Source organism: Anopheles maculipalpis, chromosome 2RL, assembly GCF_943734695.1.
Source record: "Anopheles maculipalpis chromosome 2RL, idAnoMacuDA_375_x, whole genome shotgun sequence".
Classification (NCBI taxonomy): Eukaryota; Metazoa; Arthropoda; class Insecta; order Diptera; family Culicidae; genus Anopheles; species Anopheles maculipalpis.
Genome location: NC_064871.1, coordinates 36995232 through 37016416, shown reverse-complemented (window position 1 = coordinate 37016416; position 21185 = coordinate 36995232). Strand labels below are relative to the sequence as shown.

Here is a 21185-nt window from a genome sequence, read left to right as displayed (position 1 = left end):
TCATTACAGTTTTCCATTAGCAGAAATAATATATTTTAAAACAAAATACATGCAACATGATGATCGAGCAGCTGTAATGGAAGTATAGGAGCTGAAATAATGCTTACACATTGTTCCTATTTCTGTTTTGCGAATGAACTCCGGATAGGGAATGATTATCAAAGGAAGCATAATGAAGGTATGTGTTTTTTTTTTTTGCTGAAACGATAAATAAAAGTGACAAAACGTGTTGTACGCCTTGATGCGTTCCATCGCAAACAGTGGCCAATTTCATTTAACCTAACCGTCTGAGATCTGCAAAGAAAAATTTGACTGATGACAGAGACTTTCTGCACTTCAAACCCGTTAGCCCCTACAACAATAACCGTCTGGCTGGGGTATGGAAACACAACAAATTTGTTGCGAAGCTTTGCAGGCTAAGAATAGCGTTAAAGAGCATCAGCATCGTCATCGCATCACTCTACCGGATGGCGTGAGCTAAGCAACATAGCATTACACCAGACAGACACAGCGCCCAGGGCACATTACGATGTCGTAATTGTGCAAAAGCAATCAACCACCGTACCCCAATAGAAATGTCATCAAACAAACGGGCGAGGACATCAGCGTACGAAACAGGATCTAACTCTACAATAATTAATTGTTACATTGCACTTGAACCTTTGTTAGTTGGCGCCAAGTGAATAATAGAAGATGCTTGAAAAAAGTTGGGTTTATTTTTAAAAAAGTATGTTGAAGTACTTTTACTACGGAAAACTGTATAAGAATTACAGCTATAGAATTAAAACACATATCAGAGAAAACCAAGAACTTTCATAACTATAAGATAATAATTATTATAAAAAATTGTCATAGAAAATCATAGAAGAGTTGAAAATCGACTAGAAAAAATTAAATAATTTAAAACATTGTTGAAAATTTCATGAAATAACGCAAACAATAAATAGAAACGCAAAGCATCCTGACAATACGCAAGACATCCTGACAAATATGAATAAAACATAAACCTAGAAAAACTAAAAAAATGGACGAAATCAGACTGCTTAACGGACAATACGACTCCATTGTGGCTGACTCACATCGTACCAAGAAAATAAGGAAAAACAAAAAAAAAACTCATAAAAACTAAAATGTGTAGCTTCTACATGGCACAACAATCTATTTAAAAATATAATCTTATTGTGGTGCGTAACGATCAACGGCAACGGAAATGTTTGAACGCTGTTTGGTTATGTTAAAGGTGAGGTGTGTACTAGGAACTGAGCATGAGGGACTGTTGGTATTGACTGGTTGTCAATGGAACTCAAAACGAAAAACGAACGCACATTAGAAAAAGCTTGATGTGTCGATGATGTTTTCGACTGAAACAACAAACAGCTGTCCAGAAGCATTCAGCATTAACTAAACGAATATGCAAAACATGAACTTAAAGAATCCCATTTGTTAGTTTGCTATTTCTTTGTATGATAGGCCTAGGTATAATGTAATCCTAAGGACTATCTACAATTTTTGCGGGTTTCTGTACTAAAAGCATGTTTGTTCCGCATAACCAACGCCTCTATTTTGGAAAATTATTCGCCAGGGAACAAGAAACAAATTAAGAGCAATGAAAGCAACAAAGAGTAAACTAATTCACTTAGAGCGAACATAAGGATTGCTGTAGAATGTCTGATTATGTACGTGTGGAGGTGTCAATCTCATCGCCAGCAGAGTCTGTGCTTCCGCACTTACGTAGTAAAACTCTTCTATCTCGATGTCAACGATACTACGTCGAATCTCTTCCTTATCCGCCGGATCGAGATCGTCCAGTCCAGTCCCAGCCGGGCAGGCATCGGACGACGATGCATCGATCAGCGTTGCGTTGGACATGCTGCTCGGAATACATGCACTCGTCTCACTGTTGCTACCACTTGTAGATTTGTCGTGTACCTCACCAACGACACCACCCTCCTCACCATGGTCCGATTTTGCTGGACAGTGAGGTGGTGGCGTCGAAGCTGCAGCAGTCTTTGTCAACACCAGCATTGCGTTCTGCTTTAGGCGCTTTCGCCGGCTGTTGAGGCGCTTCCGGTGGTACTTGTCACGCTGTATGTCTAGCGAATCCTTGCGACGTAGGATAATTTCCGGCTCGAAGGAAAAATCTCGCACGTACTCATCCTTGATCGGTATATGCATTGGGTGGCTTCACAGCTAGTGAACCGAGCGATAACGTTCTGTACAAAGGGAGGATTTGCTCTGTACGAAAAGACTCGAACTTTGGATCACATTTCTAAAAAGTAAAACACAACAAGTATGTGCACAATCAGCTGCACACAATTTGGCAATCGAAAATTCATGATTCATATCGAAAACCTTGTCAGTAGACAGGTATCCCATCCGGTCACGGTGTATAGTGTCACCAAATGGCACGGAACGAACCTACGGGTAATCCGAGACCGTGACAAAAAAACAACTGACGAAGGGCGTTACGACCCAGTTCTAAGTGTTTGTATCTTTGTTTTTTTTTAATAATAGAGGAAAACAGTACTAAAAATACAAATTTGTATAACGCTCAAGCACACACTCGCACACTTCCTGAGCATTGCAAAATGCGATCCTATTGTCTTTACCACCATGACGTGTTGTAACTCATTTCCTGTCCGACACTGAGGCGTGGATGTACATTTTCTAGCCGTAGAATGTCCGTCGGATAGTCAAGTGCATTGGGGGGTTTTCGAAATAAATCTATCATTACGCCGTGCAGTTGTGTTTCACTTCAAATAAACAAACAATGCCATCATAAATACGATACGAGAAGCTCATAAATAGCATTTGCTTCTGCCTTATTTGCATAAGAAAGCGTATCGTTGAGGTAAGAGTACTGCTCAGCCAAGATGAAATTAAAAAGAAACTGCTTGCAAATTAGAATTCTAACTACGGATTAATACAGAAATGTTGCACTTACAATGCGCCAAGTATTAGATACTACAAAGAACGCTTGAGGGGTTACAATGGAGCACATACATAAATCACAACAGAATAATACACGGCCAAAGTTTGTCGGATTTTGGGTTAGAATTAGAACAGACGGATAAAAATACAGTGCTGTACACGCATATGGCAGCGATCTAAATACGCAACGGAGACGACTGCAACAACTATGGCTGGTGCAGTAGATTCTAACTACAGAGCAGTAGATACAGACCACAAGCGCAACAACATTTCGCACACTTTCGAACTCACATAATATTCAGCTGTCTTCAGTAAGAAGGGGAAAGGTCGGTTGGGCGTTGGAAGTGAAGTAGTTGGGTTATATCCTTGTTAAGAAGAGCACTTTCACAATGTTCTGAATGATTCGCTGTTTAATACGAAAGCCACTTCTTCAGCGCTATTCACATACATCCACACTCTAGGCCTTTAGAACCAAAAGTTCCAGTATAACTATTGCTCGAAAGGATACGCTTGACGTCATTGATGATGCACCCTTACGAAGCGCTTGTGGCTGTAGAACGCTTGCCACTCAAACCCGTCAGCAGTAGGGCGCATAACGTGCGTTGATAGAAATGTCGCTGCCAAAACTGAAAAACCGAAAAAAGCAAACAAACCACCACCAAACAACTCAATCTAACGAATGAAATGTCACATCACCAACACCATTCGTTGTCGTCATTATCGACGATCGGTCCTCTGCTTGGCATTGGATTACTATAATCTCGAACGTCCACTTTCGCTTTCTGTCAACACTTGGCATTCGGCGTTTCGGTATGCCGTCGTTCTCCGGATCGAACCACCCTTACTGCTCAGAACAATGAAGGTAACTTAACAATTATCACGGCTCTAGTGGACCACTGACGATGGCGGAATAGCTTGACCGACCATCTGGTTGCGTTACGATCGGGGGTGAAACCGGCGATTGGCCGACGTGCAGTGGAAAACTCTGTTGTGCTCACAATCCGTCCCGAAACCATTATTGTGCTGTTGGCCACCGTAGACCGGTGGGGTTTATTTTTACAGCGACATACTCTTTTTCCTGCTTTGCGTCGCAAACATACAACTGTGTTGATCCCGGTGATGATGAGCAAAGGTGATGATGGGGAGGGTACAGGGAATGTGACGCTGTTCTTGAAACGGTAACGATCTTTCTATGCTGTACTTCAAATTTCTCACAAACTCGTAACGACCTTCACATTTGAACATTTTTGTTTAAACTAGCAACCCTACGCTGGTGCTGGGTGCGCTTTTGTGCCCAGATCAAGATCAAGTTCACGTTCACCGAAAAAGGTGATGGGGGTGAATGGGACCGTGCGGTAGCGTATTTTCACTCGGTGCTATTGACCCGCAGCGGGATGTGTAAATCACTTGAATGGCTGAGCATTATCGAAAGGCAAATTTTCCTGCTTTTCACACCACCACCTAGCACCACCATTACCTTCTGGCACTGTGATCACAATATTTCGTTCGATTTCATGCTGCTGCTGCTGCTGCTGCTTCTGCATTGGATGTTTAAACGCGCGTAAATTCGTTTTTCTATCGCCCTGCAATTTAAATCATCGATCAAGAATATTCGACCCTAATTGCACTGCACACAGAATACACGGCACACGGCTCCCCGGGAGGTTCGATTCGCGAGCACGAACTGTCACCAGCGGCCAGCCCGAAATGACATTCGCGACCCGACTGAGCGGGCGGAAAAACGGTTTAAATTTTCCCGACACCATACAATCGGGATCGGTACGGTGCTACTAATCGCACAATACATCCATACCGACACCGTGTAGCACACTCCCTTAACGGCGTCTACTACCGAGCGTGATGGTGATGGTCGTTCGCTTCTTTGAGCGATTTTTTCGGGAGTGAAGGACACAGAACTCGCGAACCATTGCCACTGGCCGCTTTCCTCGTCATTGCAGTGGATGAAAAATGAAAAATCGCCAAGTTCACTGTCACTCACGTGTGGTGAGGAACAGTGTGTGTGTGTGTGTGAGTGTGTGTGTGTGTTTATACGTCTCAAACGACACGCTGCCCCATTGTCTGAATGAGTAGCGCCGATGATGATGACGCCGGTCGGGCGATGGATCGTTTTAGATGACCGGTTTTCCCGCGGTTTTTTTCCGCGTGTGCGAGAATAGCTTGCAGCGCTACCTCGGTTTTTTGGTGAAGGAGGGCTTGACATTTACGTTGAAGCAGGATGATAAGCGCTAGGTGGGTTGAATAATTTTATTGAAAGGAAAACGATAAAAGTAAACTATCATGATATTGATCAGTGTGGTAATAAATATACGATTCAATAAATAAACAAGAAATTACATTTTTAGAAGTCAAAAGCCTCAACTTTTTCAAACACTGTAAACTGATAAGCGATCGTAAAGAACGGCACGATGTTTGTCTGCAATTTAATTATCCGCTTGCTAATCCATTCCCGTCGGTCGTTATGCACCATCACTGCCGGCATACATCGATAGCAATAAATGGTAAAAATGAGGGAGGAAAAGAACAGTACGAGTCAAACGATCGTACTGGTCTCTATCATACGAAGGCAGCAGTTTACTACTTCCTGCCATTTTGTAGACCGATTTATGCACCGACTTGAATCCATACGAACGGTGTGTATGCGAGTGTAAGAGCGGCCGCGTCATTCATACCACACGGTGAATCTATCAATCATCTATCGCCACCCTGGCTTGCACCTGGTGCACTACAGTTAATACATGGACAAAGCCGGGTGAGTCGGTGGTAGGGGATGCGAGCATTATTACGACTCTTCAATGCGCTAGCATGCAACTTGTGCATAAAACCACTTTTTTGCCGGGCGGGACACAGCTGATCCGAGTAGACTTGTCAATGTGTATGTGGTGTGTGTGTGTGTGTGTGGCGTTTTGTTTTCCACTCATTCCTGCCGTGAGCACTAATAGCAGTACGGATGATTTACGACGGTGGCAGTAGCCAACAGCCGGTGAACATTGTATGCCGAATAAGGAGATGCAAATTTGTAAAGTTTGGTTCCACATTAGTTGCAGAACATTTAAAGTAAGTAATCACTTAATTTAAGCTTCAAAAAATAGAAAAATCGCAGCGAAATATCGAAGGAACATTTTAGAAGTAGTATAATAGTTTTATTCGTTTTATCAAAAATACTTTTAGGTCGTTATTTTGCATTTTGGGTTAAAATTAAAAAAAAGTTAGATCTTCAGAATAACCAAGTGAACATAGTTTGTTCGGGAAGTTCTAGCTTCAAAACTCTATAGTACCAGCTGTTAATAGAAATGAGCCCGTATCTGGTATAATCTTGGAAGGAAACCTAATGGCAGACCAAGACCTTTTGAGGTCTTTAAAAGCCAAAGAAGAGGAAAAATCAGAATGTAAAAACCCCATAAAATAGCATCAAATATTTAAATTACGTGTCATGGCAATATTCTCCGGCTGCTCTACTAAAACAGGTTTCACGAGCAAGTCCATTATCGCGAAAATTATGCTCGCTCAATTTGCCAGTCAATCAAGTTCGTTAATTGCCGCATTAATCAAGCATTTAGCACATTAGTGTCTCGAGCAAAGTATATCAATATCAGAGTTCCAGTCAAGTAAATCGCCATGTCAGAGCATACACACGGACGCACTATTTGCAAATCGTTTGACTGGATGGAGACACAAAGACTTAAGATCCAGACATTCGCTTCCGCTTCTTGGCTTGACGACCTTCTAGGTCAGCCATCTAATGGCTTACTAGACTTGCTGATACCACGTAGTTGGATAGTCAGTCCTCACTACGGGAAAAAGGCACAAATGGGATTTGAATTCCGGTCCTGCCGTGTGAAGACCGGCTCGGAAAGATAAATCTCTAAAGAAAAAACCAAAACCATAAACCATAAGCAATACTTAAACAGTAACGTCATTTTTCCACAGTGCACGATTCAATTATCATTTCTAATTTCCTGTAATTATCTTACCGACAATCGATTCAACTCTCGGAGATACGTTCAGGTCGCCATAGATAAATGGAGCAAAACAATTTTTAACGATATTTTCATTTACGCAGGCGGCAAGCTAAGTCATGCGAGCATCTTTCTACGTGCACATGCTGTAGAGAGGTTAAACGGTAGTAGCTTACAAGCGTGCGTATGTATCCATCCTCGTCCGTTTCGTACGCCTCATCGCTGCTGCTGACCGAGCTGCTGTCCTGATCGACAGTATCGCTCATGCTAGGCATCGGCATCGGATAGAATGCTTGGGCACGCCGTTTGCGCGATTTCTTCTGCCGCGGCATATTGTCCATCGAGGCTTTAAGCAGCCGGCGCTCACGAAACTCCCTTTTGACACGTTGTCGAAAGATAGTTTACGAGTTTAACCTCACCATTCTTTTGGGGAAAGTTCGACATCTGAAAGCATGCAAATTACCTTAGCACACGCTCGAAGCTGGCCCATTCCTCGTCGACCAGCTCCACATTTTCCTCGCCGAACTCTTCATCGTGAAAGATCCGTTCGGTGTAATCGGTGCTATTCGATCGTAAGCGTTCCAAACCACCACCGGGCGTTCGATGTCCCGCCCGGTCTCGCATCTTTCCCGCACGATCTGTACCGGATTTACGCCACATCGTGTCCCGTTCAATGTTGTTGTTTGCAAACAAAAAGAAAAAAAAAGTATCCTTGCGAATGGGTTGATGGAGCTGTACGTTTTGGGAAGGTTGGCCAGGCAGGCACGAAGATAATATGCTCAGCCTAACAGGCGCCGAATGACGTCTCCCGGTGCTGACCGGGACACAAAACACGTATCAACCAGCACACCAAGTACAACGCGAATAAAAGACAGGAACTTATTTAATTTGATACAATTTAGAGCTCAATTCGTGTCTCTAGCAACGATCAGAGCGGGAGTGAGTATCAGCGAAAGCAGAGCGGCGATTGGCTTAACAAGAAGAAGCTTAACACTCTGACGTCTGACGTCGTTCGGTAGCGTGAAGACTGCGTTTCGGCGAGCAGCACGAATTAGGTCAAATCATCCACAGGTATTCGCTTGTCAGTTTGTTGGACTTATCCGGATGCCACACGTTAACTCAATCGAATGTTTTGATTTTTGATGAATTACGGGCACCAAAACGCTTTTTAAACCACCGGTAGCGCACACGGCAGCCCACGTTACTATTTGCTGTCAGCTCAGACCATCTTCCTTCGCACAACATAAGATACACCTTTGTGCATCAAAAGACATCTCCGTACGGCACGGACTATGATGATCACTTAATGGCTTTCATCGACACTTCTCGCACTTAGCCAACGCCAACGGCACAGCACAGAACCAAAAAAAAAAACACACTGATAACGTCTTGCTAACACGGCGATCGCGCTGGAACTGATCATCTGCAGAACGGGAATCTTTTCCCTCGCAGCCGGCAGCATCGTCATGGCAAGCGAGTGTGACTTTCTTCGCTCGTTTTGCATCGCTGTCGTCGACTACTGCATTGCACGACTCGCCGCAGTGAGAAATGTATTTAAATTGATGGATTTTAATGGGAAAATTAGTGCTCGGAGCGTGTTGCAAAACGAAGGCGCCGTCCGGGAAGAAGACGCACCGAAACACCTCGCACATTGACGGTTAGCCCTGACTGTCTCTGCGAGTCCGGATGAGTCAGTACGTCGGCAGGTGGTGGAGCTCAGCCTCCACAGCTCGACACCAGACTGACTGTTGCCGGAACTCAACGAATGAATGCAAACGGTCCGTGTGTTCTATCGGAATGTGTCGAGAGAATGCTTGCGCAAGAGTGATGTAGTTACCTCGACCGTGGCGTACTGGCTGTCCCATAGCAGCGGATGCGGCCGTCTGGTGCGCTCCTTCTTTAGAGTTTCCGTGCGAACCATCTTACCCCCGTACCAGTTAGCACCGGTACGGCTGTGATTGGGCACTAAATTGCAGCAACACTAGTCGTGAAACCAATCAGGGTAAAGTTCTTTTATAGACTTCCGGAGCATCTTTTACATTTACTCAAAAAAAAAAAAGGGCTAGCAAAAACATGTTGCTTCTTATCGATGTTTCAATATTTGGCATCGAGTGTTTTAATTAACGGTCGAACTAGCATTACCTGTAGCACAGGAAGAACGTGTTCGCCCCGTTGCTATTACGTCATGGAACACATTCAATAGACCACTGCTAAGATAGTGCGTCGGTCATTACGATCATTAAAAGCTTTTGTCAACAGTAGCATATCTTCTTGCACGGTTAAAAAATATTCGTAGAATGTGAAGGTCGACAATCGCTGTTTTCTCCTTCAGTGTTCAAAGGGTTAAATTTAACCGAAAACAAAAAACAATTAAAGCGATTGTACTGAGACTAAAGCATAAGTGAAATAAAGCACAACAAGAACGTGTAACGTAATATCACGTAAAATAAAGTAATACCACAACAAGTATGTGTAACAATAACAATCCTGGTGTGACCTTGATTACAACTGAAAACGCATTTGGGTTGGAGTTACCGGCACACTAAGCAAACGACTCCTGTATATGCAAAAAAGGGTAATGATCGTTTCATAACAATTTATTTTAAAAAAAAATTGGACTCAAAAGAATATCTCATCATTTATTAAAATGATGAAACTATATTTTTATTTGACGAATCACATTAAAATAACATTATTCTATAATCATCGACTGTTGATGATTTTCCATGATCGAGGAACCACAAAGCGAAATAGTTGTTCCAGTAAATACACTGACTAAAATTACGGTCAATTGAATAAACAGATAATACTAATTTGTATTTGATTGGGTGGATTACTTTCATAATTAAATTTAAACCAGTTTTTTGTTTGAAAAAATCGCCTGTCACCGAGGCTCCCGAAATGGAAAAATTTAAAAACTAATTTTTTAATGCAAAACAGCTCCATTTTTGTTAAAAATTCAACAGGGGTGTGCGTTTCACTCATTCATTCATCAACTTGACGCGCGTTTGGTGGGAATTGACCAGTATACAAATTTCCCTTTCGTGCGCCATGCATCCATAACACGCTTTAATGCAGCTTGACCTAGGTCAGGTTCAACGTTTGGTTTCCATCACCAAACGCGCCATCTCTCAATGTCATTCACAATACGTTGTTGTAGCAAGCTGTATAGATACAGCAGAAACCAGTAACCGATTCTTAGCTTATTTTTGGCATCTGTTTCGAATTGTTTGTATGGTATAGCATTCGTTAGAATAATAGCTATAGGCAGTTGGCAGGTGTGCTAATATGTGTTTGCGCCAAAAAATAAAAAAAAGTGAAAAAATGCGTGCCAAAACCAGACTTCATCTGGCATTTCATTTCATTTCATTTCATATATTTCATATATTTCAGCCCTTGGCTATACAAATAGTCTAATATCTAATCTTAAACTAAACTAAACCTAAACGGAACGCAAAATAAGTTGTAGCATTAGACAAACAAAAAGAAAAGAAAACAGAAAATAGGGAAGTAACGGGTGGGGAACCTCCCTTGAAGGGTGATACACCGATAATAGCGGTCTTTCAATTTTTCTATGCCATTTTTGAAAAAGGAATTTTCTTTTTCCGTCAAAAAAGGTCTCCGTTACGGCGATCACCTCTTCATCTGGCGAAAATTTCTTCCCAGCGAGCATCCTTTTGAGAAAAGCAAAAAGTCGCTGGGGGCCAGATCTGGGGAATACGGTGGGTGGGGAAGCAATTCGTAGCCTAATTCGCGAATTTTTGCCATTGTTTTCACTGATTTGTGGCACGGTGAGTTGTCATGATGAAACAAAACATTTGTTTTTTCTTCAAATGTGGCCGTTTTTTAGCGATTTCGTCCTTTATACGCTCCAATAACTTGATATAGTAGTCGCTATTAATGGTCTTTACTTTTTTAAGATAGTCGATGAAGATTATTCCTGGCGAATCCCAAAAAACTGACGCCATAACCTTGCCAGCTGATTGTTGCGTTTTTCCTCGCTTTGAAGCAGGTTCATCGCGTCCAGTCCACTCAGATGATTGTCTTTTTGACTTTGGAGTGTAGTGATGAAGCCAAGTCTCATCCAGGGTAACATACCGACCCACAAACTCGCTAGAATTTCGCTCCAAACAGCTCCAAACACTGCTCCGAATCATCAACTCGTTGTTGTTTTTGGTCAAATGTGAGCTCGCGCAGCACCCATTTTGCACAGTGCTTTCTCATACCCAAATATTCGTGAACGATATGTCCAACACGTTCCTTGGATATCTTTATTGTGTCAGCTACCTCGATCAACTTAATGGTTCGGTTGCTTTTGATAATTTTGTATATTTTTTTTAACGTTTTCCTCTGTAACGACTTCTTTTGGGCGTCCATTGTGTTCACCGTCTTCAGTGCTCATTTCACCATGTTTAAATTTAACATACCAATATTTTACAGTTGATTTTGGTGGAGCAGAGTCCAAAAACTCCTTATCAAGCCAATTTTTGGCTTCAACTGTATTTTTCACCTTCAAAAAACAATATTTTATCAACACGCGAAATTCCTTCTTGTCCATGTTTACTCAAAACACGAAAGTTGCGTCACACAAAATGCACTAGCTCACTAGGTTATTGTCCGAGTGCTGTCAAATTTTGACAAAACTCGTTTCAAAGTTAATACTAACAAAAAAAAAATATGGATTTGAATTTACAAGTGCCCTCTATGTGACAGGCCAGACAATTATCAGCCGACCTGTTAAAGGAAAGTTTAGGAAGTGGATAACAACCGGGAAAGGAAAGAAGGTAGGGATATGTTGAAATCAAAGGGATGGGGCGAGGAATTAAACATTTTGATGGCAATAAGGAGGAGATCTTTACGGCCCACCGCAGTGCGACGCGAGGCAACAAAAATTGGTGAACGATTTCGAAGGGCAACAGGCATCTGTCCTCGTAACAAGGCAGAGCTCGATCGCCAAGAATTTTCCGAAGGTTTGCTACCTGGTGAAGGACCTCTGCACCCGCTCTATTCGATCAATGTGGATTCTTGCCGACGGACACCGAGCCATACTCCAGCATCGATCTGATCAGTGAACAGAACAAAGTCTTCAAACAACAAGCATCGGAGAAGTCACAAGCCGTACGTTTAAGTACACCAAGAGTCCTCCTCGACTTACCGACTATGGAGTAAATCTGGTGTGAGAAAGTGAGCCCCGTGTCGAGCAAGATGCCCAAGAACTTAACGATCAAAACACGCTCAACTAGAGCCTGGTCAAGGGAATAAGGATGAACAAAAAGGGTTGCGGGACCGGGCAAACGTAATAACACTACATTTTGTCGAACGGAGGGAAAGACGGTTGTGATCACACCAAGGAAGGATAGTACTGACATCATTGATATACAAAACAAATAAAAGTGGACTTAAGTCATATCCTTGAGGTACGCCTGCACCAAGTAAGGACCTTACTGCACCAAGGCAAGTAAGAAGGTATGGATGCCAAGACAGGCTTATTTGGATATGAGGAGTTAGTGGGGGATACGATCAAATTCAGAATTGAAATCGGTTTAAACACCATCAACACATTAGGTTAGTGGAAGTTGATCTTTTGGACATGAATCTGGCATTCAAGAGGTGTGTGAATTGAAATGTTTTATATAAGAGATGGGTGTTTATGTTTACTTTATTACACGAGTGAATCATTACAACAAGGGGACTAGCACCCAGTACAATCACACCACCTCCCATTTGACTTATTTATTCCAGATATTTTTGGCTGCCATGCTTTGCCCATGGGTATCAATGCATCGCTAGCAACAGCAAACACACGTGCACACACAACTAATTGAATTTGATAAAATATAATTCCACCCCTAATCCCGGTTCCCATTAACTGTCGCGCGGAAGCCGATACCAGAAGTGTCGATGAACTCATCAAGCTTCAATGTGACAAGCAGCCACAAATCTTATGCTTCGATGTTTTTATCCGCGTACAGTTTTACGAAAAAGAAACGAAAATAGAGCAGATAGATTCGCCTGTATGCTCCATAAAGATACGGACCGCATTGGGACGAGGACAGTACGATAAGGGAAAGAGAATATCATGTTATGGACGTTAATACATTTATTGCTTTAATTATTGTAGATTTGTGGAGGGTTTCTTGTCGGAAGTTTTACAATGGAAGATGCGATAAGCAGAGCAAAAATAACTGAAGCTTTGGACACGGTAGCATGTTTTTTTCTGATTTAAAGTTTGATTATCCAAAATAATTGAACTGCTTTGCTTTGAACAGGGCGGTGTAGTGATAGTGGTGACACGGCAGACCCGGGGTTCAAATTCCATTCGAACCGTCCCCTCGTAATGAGGACTGACTATTGAACAACGTGGCACCAACAAGTCTAGTTAGACATTCGATGGCCATCGTGACCCTAGTAGGTCTCTAAGCCAATAAGAAAGGGTGAACTTAAGGGCTGTTTTATGGAAGATTCCGTTAGAGCTTCAACTTTTATACGATTTATTTTCTCAGATACTAAACTCTTTTCACTGTCACAAAAATTAAGCTCCACAGTGTCCATGATCGGTTGACGACATAATCGGTCCAATGAAACGTCACCGCCTGACTAACAACCGTGCACTAATCACACTGCACTGGTAATTCGTTGCGATTGCATGTCACTGCGCTTGGATGCGCTTGCATCATTGAGGTCAACGTCAAGGCCACTGCAGTGGCTAACCCGAGGCCTCCCGGAACCACTGCCGAACCGCCGCATAGTGTCGTTGCAAATGCACGGCTGTTTTAGCGTTGCCCACACCACATACGTAAACACTAGTTTGCCCTCCTCCCAGTGCCGCGCCACGATCGGTTCGGTGCATTCATTGATTGCGTAGAAACCGGTTCCAACGCAAGCCGAAGGAAGCATGGCAAACGCGGCCATTCGATCGTGGTGTTGATGCATCAACTGCGTCAACCTACTACACCCGGCCAATTGCCCTACCCCTGTTGGCGCATCGGTCGACTAAATGGCGCGTGCGCCGTAGTTGTCGTCGGAGGTGTGCAGCGCAAAAATGCAGCAGTCACGTGCACGCATGCGACGCACACACACACACATTCCTGACCGATTAGCATTCGCCACGAAACGCGTGTCTCCTTGCGCTTACCGTATTTTCATTGCTGTCCTCACCGTCGCCTTTGCCCTGGTAACCGACTTCCTGTAGCAGTGCCGTAGTATAGCGATTAAGCCGGCGCGGATTGTACGGAGGTTTTCCATCGATTTTCATCGCGAAATTTTAACTTCTAGCAACTCTCTTTACTAGGTGGGCAAGCGTTCAAGTGAACCGACCCAAGCGATCCAAAAGTGACTGTGGGGACAGTGCGAAATCAAAGTTCTGCTGTTATTTTGGGGTGTTTTTTTTCCTCCTTCAACAGCGAAAAAAAAGATATAAATGTCTCCACCGTTGATAAAATCTGCACTCACCGGTAAAAGCATTTCGATGCCAGCCGGTTGGTTGGTGTGCTATCGCAAGATTGAATTTTGATCTTACCCTAGAGCATCGGTGGCCTGGGCGGAAATCAGTTAAGGTAAGCCCTTAACTGCTTCTTATCAAATGTGTGTATCTCACGGTCATGGATTTTTCGATCAAACGATAGCGATACGTGGCAGGTTGCTGGTGGTTACAGTTCAGCGCAGAAATGCTCTAATATACCCAGTGACAGCCGTACTGGTCTCCCGTAGAGTACGAGTTTTGGGCTTAGTGCTTAGTGTAGTGATGCTCAGTGGTAAATATGTGAATAGCTTATAATTTATGAAGCAATGCTTAGGAACTGAATGCATCAAATTATTATTTCTCGTGATAAATGTGGCTCTAACTACTTGGCTTAATGACCTACTAGGTCACTAGACATATCGATACCCTGTCTTGGGATAGTCAGCCCCCATTACGGGAGGATCGGTGAGCATAGGATTTGAACTCCAGTTCTGCCGTGAGAAAACTGGAAGCTATATCATCCCGTTTAAATTTAGACAGCGATACAAACATATTTTAGGTTATTTTAGAGACTTTGCTGGGGATCTCAAAGGTCTCACATTCACCTTTGGCAAAGCTAGCAATACAGCAGGTTTTTATCAGACGCTCAACATTTAAGATGTTACAGGGAAATGCAAAAGATAGAGTGCGACGAGCCAACTTCATAGAAACAATGCTATAGAAACACTCGGAAGAAACATTGGTGAAACAGCAAAAATAGTTATGAAAGCACGCGCAATTGATATGGAAATTTTAGTTGTAATTGTAACAAATTTCTTATCAACTGCACGCGCTTCCATAACTATTTTTGGTCAATCTGTATCGATACCACGTAGTTGAAGTCCTCTATTAGGGAGTACGGTTTGGATGGGATTTGAACCACGGACCTGCCGTGCGAAGATCAGCGACTCTGTCGCCTGTACCACCAGGCCGGCCCTGAGTGTTTTACAATACAAATACTAAAAATTCTGACCAACCCATCCCAAATATTTTGACTTAAGGCTCTCTTCTCTGTCAGCTGTCTTATTCAGATATACATTGGTCCGACTCTTTTCCAGATCTATGAGATATATTCAAAGATAAAAAAGAATTTACGTCCAAGAAGATCATTTACTCTCACAAAAATTGCGACAAAACCGTTTGCTTAAGTGCAATTAGAGTTCTTGGTGAACAAAACATTAAGAATTAAAGCATAATATTGTACATAGCTTTACAAACATGATTTCTTCGTGATTGCCCATAGCTAGATAGTAAGTTCTGCATGGGGTTTCTGCGGGGTCCAGAGACCCGTTATTGCCATATAGCACAGCAGTACATCCAACAACCTCTCAAGGAATTCTATTCCCATTAAATTCTGATTCTTTCTTAGGCCACTAGGTGAGTCAACATTTCACTGATACTACAAACAAAATCCAGCCGAATCAGATGCTAATAGACGATGCTTTATTTGTTATGGTTGAACATGGATAACTTCGAGATAATATGGTATGTGTGCCACGTGTGCAAACATACAGAAAGTTTGGCTTGCAGACGCTGGACGCTACCGAATAATAAAACAATGAACCATCACTCTCGATAGATAAGATCTGCCTGCCATCACGCATCCATTCACTATTACAAGCAGTGCGCATAACAACAGGCTTCATGGCGCTGCTTTCGTCTAATTCTTGGACAATTTTGGCCGTCCAACGGAGACACAAAACAAGACGATAAGGCTTATCGCCAAAAAGGTAGAAGCAATAGATTGTAAGCGTCCCTTTGCATAGCTTTCGTCTGCTACCGGCTAGTTTAATAATACTTTTGCTTTGCTTTATACGTCATAAGGCTGTCAACATCATAATTTTCAACGCAGTACAGTCATTAAAGTGAAATTGGTAGTAATAAATGTTTTCGCTTTAAAAATATGCATAAAGCATGGTAACCTTCCCGAAAACGATTCCATCTCTAGTAACGCTGTATAAGCTTTTTAATTATTCCTCAAGGATAGTACGTTGCATTGATTGCACGGCCAAACGTACGCGTACGAACGTAGAAAGCTACCACTAAAAACAAAATGGCCAAACATAACCTCATTGTACCAAGGTTCGCGAAAACTTACTACCTTCGACTGATACATCGGCGCATTATTAATTCCTCGCACTTGCCGTATAACGTGCTACAGGTCGACGGCAGCTTCGCCAACGTATCTGGCGTCTCGATGTTTACTGATAGCTTTGTTTGATTATCCAAACCAAACTGTCAACAGCAATACTGTGGGGGAAAAGCGCGAGTTTACACAAACGCACGCCGTTTGCCACTTAGCGGTAAACCGCGGAGCGCACAATTTATTCACGACATGGTTAAAAGAAGCTGCTCCAGAAATCTTCCCTCCGGAGTATATTTAGATCCGTACCAAAGCATTACTAAGGAACATTGAAAGGGTAAATAGGCACAGTCGTGCCGTTTGTACTTACCAGCGTATGCGTGTAACCCAGTCCCGGTTCTTCGTCGTCGCTCTGTATGTCCGCAAGCATTTGTTTCACCGGCGTGATCTTCGTCGGCACGGTGAGAAAATCCATCTCGCTGCTACCGCTACCCGCCATACCAAACTTTCTGTTCTTCATGGTGAGTTTTCGGGTTTTTGATATATTCGCACCGTACAAAACCTAACCCAAATCTCACACTCTTGGTGTCATAAGGTTATCCGGAAACACTTCAGACACATTAACACACACCGAACGAATCTTTTGATCTTTTCAATCTACTAGTCAGTGGGAATGGCACATATGGGTCACGGTTTAGAAACACACCGAACCAGCTAAACCAGCTCGTCTTGGTCGTACGGCACCTGCAGGTATAGAGGAGAGAAAAGGCAAAGAGGGAAACAAATTAATGTACGAGGAAAAAATAAGTACGAAATAGCAAAGTGTCAATCAGATCGGTCAATGATGTGCCACACGTGATGCGTGGTGTTGGTGACGGTTCGGTGACGTTCTTCACATCAGATGATAACGCGGCTACCCTTATGGTTGAGTGATAATGAAACGCTCAAGCCTCCACATTTAGCGACCATATGCGAAAATAGCAATATGTTGTACAACCTTTGTGCTATGCTGCAGACAGGGCTAGAAGCTAGAAGCTAGAAATTTGGAGCTAAAATTGCTGCAAAATATCTGGCATTAATGTGTTTCAGAATTCCCGTCTTTGGACCCAGTTTTCCGTATCATAAAGTCAGGACCGAAGCCTCAATTAAAGCTTCACGTGTCTAAGATCCATTTGTAGATGTTTGCTTTGAAAATTTGTGGTTTTTCTTTATAGTGCGCTAAACAAGTTCTAGTGAAATCCCCCGAGTAGAAAAGGGATTTCTCTCCAATCTCACTACAGAACAAGCCTGGAGTGTAATTATAATCCATAAGCTAGTGATATTACCCCATTGGGAACTTTGTCTCTCGCTATATGGGTGGGTGACTTACACAAAAAAAACGTGATCTTACGGTTAACTGATTGATTTAATGCCGTAGCCAACCGAGCCAACGGAGGCACAATTAAATGCATTATTTTGTGGCAAAGCTCGTTGATAAAGCCAAGCTACTGTCCCTGTGTACTACAATGAAGGACCGCTATTGATTTGCTTACGCTCAAACCATACGAACCACCCGTTAGCCTTTAATCCGATAGCGCGCAGGGAAAAGGGCTGGGCGCACATTGCTGGATGCATTTCCTATAGCGACCTTTAAGTGCGATGATGGCAACGGCGACGAATGTAGTAGGCGTCAAAAGAGAGCCACGACGATTGCAGTGCCACGCACTTGCACATGCTGCTCGCTTCTAACAGCCCTGAGAATGCTCGAGGCAATCGGTTGTCCGACAGATAAGATACCGGGTGACGCCGAGCCCTGGTAAGACTCTTGATGGGCCTGTCTTTGAGCGTTTAATCTTTACAGCAATTAGTTTGCTGCTCTATTCTTTTTGAGAAAACAATGTCCATTGAGGCACACGTCGTCCTTGTCAACTGCAAATTGGATAGTTTTGAATAGCTTTTTTTTTCCCCTCCCCCCAATCACGTCAGGCAAACCCTCGCGTTGATTATAAAATCGCTCCACATTGCTAATCAGTAACGAGTAAATCAATCACGCTCGCACTTAATTCTCGAACATTCTCGTGGGGAAATCGACTAATTAACTTGTAAAACACACTATACCATGTCGGAATGCATCGAATATAAACGAGGAGGAGAATTAAAAATTCATTGTTTTGCTAACCTAAATTCCGGACTGTTCAGCCTAAACCGTTGTCCAACACGAGACCGTGGAAACGTGCTTCGATGCGCTTCTGCAACTTTCACTCACATTTCATATCACCGGAGCATCCGAAACTCATCGGGAATCGTAAAAAACTTGGGACCAGTTCGTCTATACCGGAAGCAAGTTTGGGGTCAGAAGCGAGCAAACTATCACACCTAGTTATCAGCCAGAAGCATCCGTCGGCGGATGATGCAGTGCACGAACGAGCCAGCTATCGGGTAACTACTGTTCGAGCCCTCCTACCACAAGCCCTATACGCCAGGTCAGCTGTTCTGTACGCTTGATGTACACACTTCACCACCAACACTGTTCGACCGACAACGACTCACTGACTGACTGGATCGGTTTGTCAGACACCCCCAGTGATTACTAGCGACGACGACGACGACGACGACGACGGGCTGACTGATTCCATCTGTTTACATCGTTTCTGTGTCCTTCCTTCGCACTCCCCGCACATATTGGCAAAGGCCGGTATGCGATCCGCAGCTGATCAGGTCTGCCCTTCCACCCGTACCTTTACACAAACTCTGAGACGCACGCGTTAAAGCCCTCGTACGTCTCGCGATTTACTCTCACTAAGACTGTGTGGTGCTCGTCAAGCAACGGGACGACGACAACGACGACAACATTAGGGCGCCTGATGGTGATATGAGGTGTGATTAACACATTTTAACGACACACCAACAACACAATGCAACGCACAAAAAAAAAAAACCCCACACTGGGCTGGAACCAAATGTGAAGCGCGCGTGTCGCGAAAACGGAACCGTATTTATTGTTTGTGCCAGGTGTGCCGCTTGCTAAATGTGGCCTCCTTGTAAGCAGGGAAGGCAAAAGGGCTGCTGAGACTGAGGCCTTGGGAGCGAATATTTATTTTAACTTGAATAGGTGCTCTTAATTGCTGTTGGCTCTTGTAGATTTTTATTTCTACAATAAGAAAGTATAAATATAACGCAAGGCATGAAGTTTGACGCTCCAGTGTAACGAAAGACTTTAGAAGACGCGTGTGTTTGATTAGGTTAATGCATAAAATTCACCTTTTTTATGTTCAACAGGTGTTGCTTTTCAGTGTGCTATAATTATATTTGAAAATAAATAATTAATAATTCCATAGAAGATTCAAATTCGAACGTTATTTCTACAATAATTTTTTTCCCGTATGATTGATAGGTAAAATATAAATCCACTTCATACTTAAATTCTTTCACAATCATAAGTTCCAGAAATGTTGGAACAACCCAATGCCAGCTGAGCCAACAGAGAGCGTACGATGAACGACTTGAGATGAGTGATAGCAGGCAAGGGACACATGTGAGTCTTGTGGCAAAACCAGTGCAGCCTTATCGCTTGGGCCAGTTCAAGTTACGGCCCATGACGAGAACCCGAGCTGAAAAGTACGATGATAGTGACAACGATTTCGACAAGCGGTCGAAACTACGCACAGTGTCACGGGCAAGGGCTCTTGCATGTTAGAGAAATAAGTATGACATTTAGATCATTTTATCTACAGATCATCTGCTCAGCAACATTTGCGTGTCTCAGCTATCTCTAAAGAGGCTTTCTTCGTCTGCAGTATTGCTTGTCAGTTAAGATTTAATTTATAATGGCGTCGTGCATTCAAAATGATTCTTTCTGCTCGTCCAATTGGTTTCTGTTTGTAGTTCTTCAATTAGCGGTGAGTGGTTAACGGATTAGCTCTAAATTGAATTGCTGCATCAACTATTATCAAATGATTATAAGCGTGAGGTTTACATTAGCAAATGCAAATTTTACTTCCTTTCTCGTTCTTGGCTTAATATCGTTGGATATGTTGTAGTACTCGTGAGGAATTAAGGTAGAGGGATTGATTCTTACTTCATCTTCTAGACCTTTAATGACCTTCTAAAGCCATGCCAAGCCATGCCATGCCTTAGATCTTTAATGACCTTCTAAAGCCATGCCGGTCATCGAATGACACACTTCTAGACTTGCTGATACCACGTAGATGAATAATCAGTCCTCAACACAGGAGAACGGTTCGGATAGGATTTGAATCTCAATCCCCAGTTAAGCATATCATAGAATGTATCGTGAAATATCTTAGAAACTATTAGCTAGAAAAACTTCGGACTGGCTTCAAGCAATACACTTTTATATTTGTGTACATTTAAAGCTTATCGGGAACAAGTCTAATAAAATCTGTTATGGCATACTTATACGAAACTAGAAAAAGAAAAATCTCGCTCTAAAGCAAAACTAAGCAGAAAGAACTTAAAATCAGCATTATGTCATTAAAACTTTTAGGAGACCAATAAAACTATGGCAAAATCTGTTTAAAAACCCAATTTATAACAATTTAAACAATTTTAAGTTTTTATAACCTTCAAGAACTTACATGTATATCTATGCTTTTCAACATGTACATGTATAACTATGCTTTTCAATGAGCACAAATCATGACAGTAAGTTTGAGAAGGTAACAGATATTATTCTATCAGCTTCAACCCACCA

General features: G+C 42.7%; 1 protein-coding gene across 7 annotated transcripts in view; it reads right to left on the bottom strand.

The window, feature by feature from the left end:
- Nucleotides 1–21185, bottom strand: part of LOC126556869 (chloride channel protein 2) — a 209273-nt gene that overhangs the window by 3666 nt on the left and 184422 nt on the right. For 2 of the 7 annotated variants that reach the window (XM_050212410.1, XM_050212412.1), the window contains one exon: nucleotides 8746–8873. In XM_050212410.1, the coding sequence (XP_050068367.1) occupies nucleotides 8746–8829 (84 nt within the window). In that variant the 5' untranslated portion in view covers nucleotides 8830–8873. Of the gene's footprint in view, nucleotides 1–1731; nucleotides 2201–7084; nucleotides 7284–7371; nucleotides 7564–8745; nucleotides 8874–16862; nucleotides 17020–21185 lie in introns of those variants that run through there. The other 5 variants (XM_050212408.1, XM_050212409.1, XM_050212411.1 and 2 more) reach the window with 5 other exon arrangements.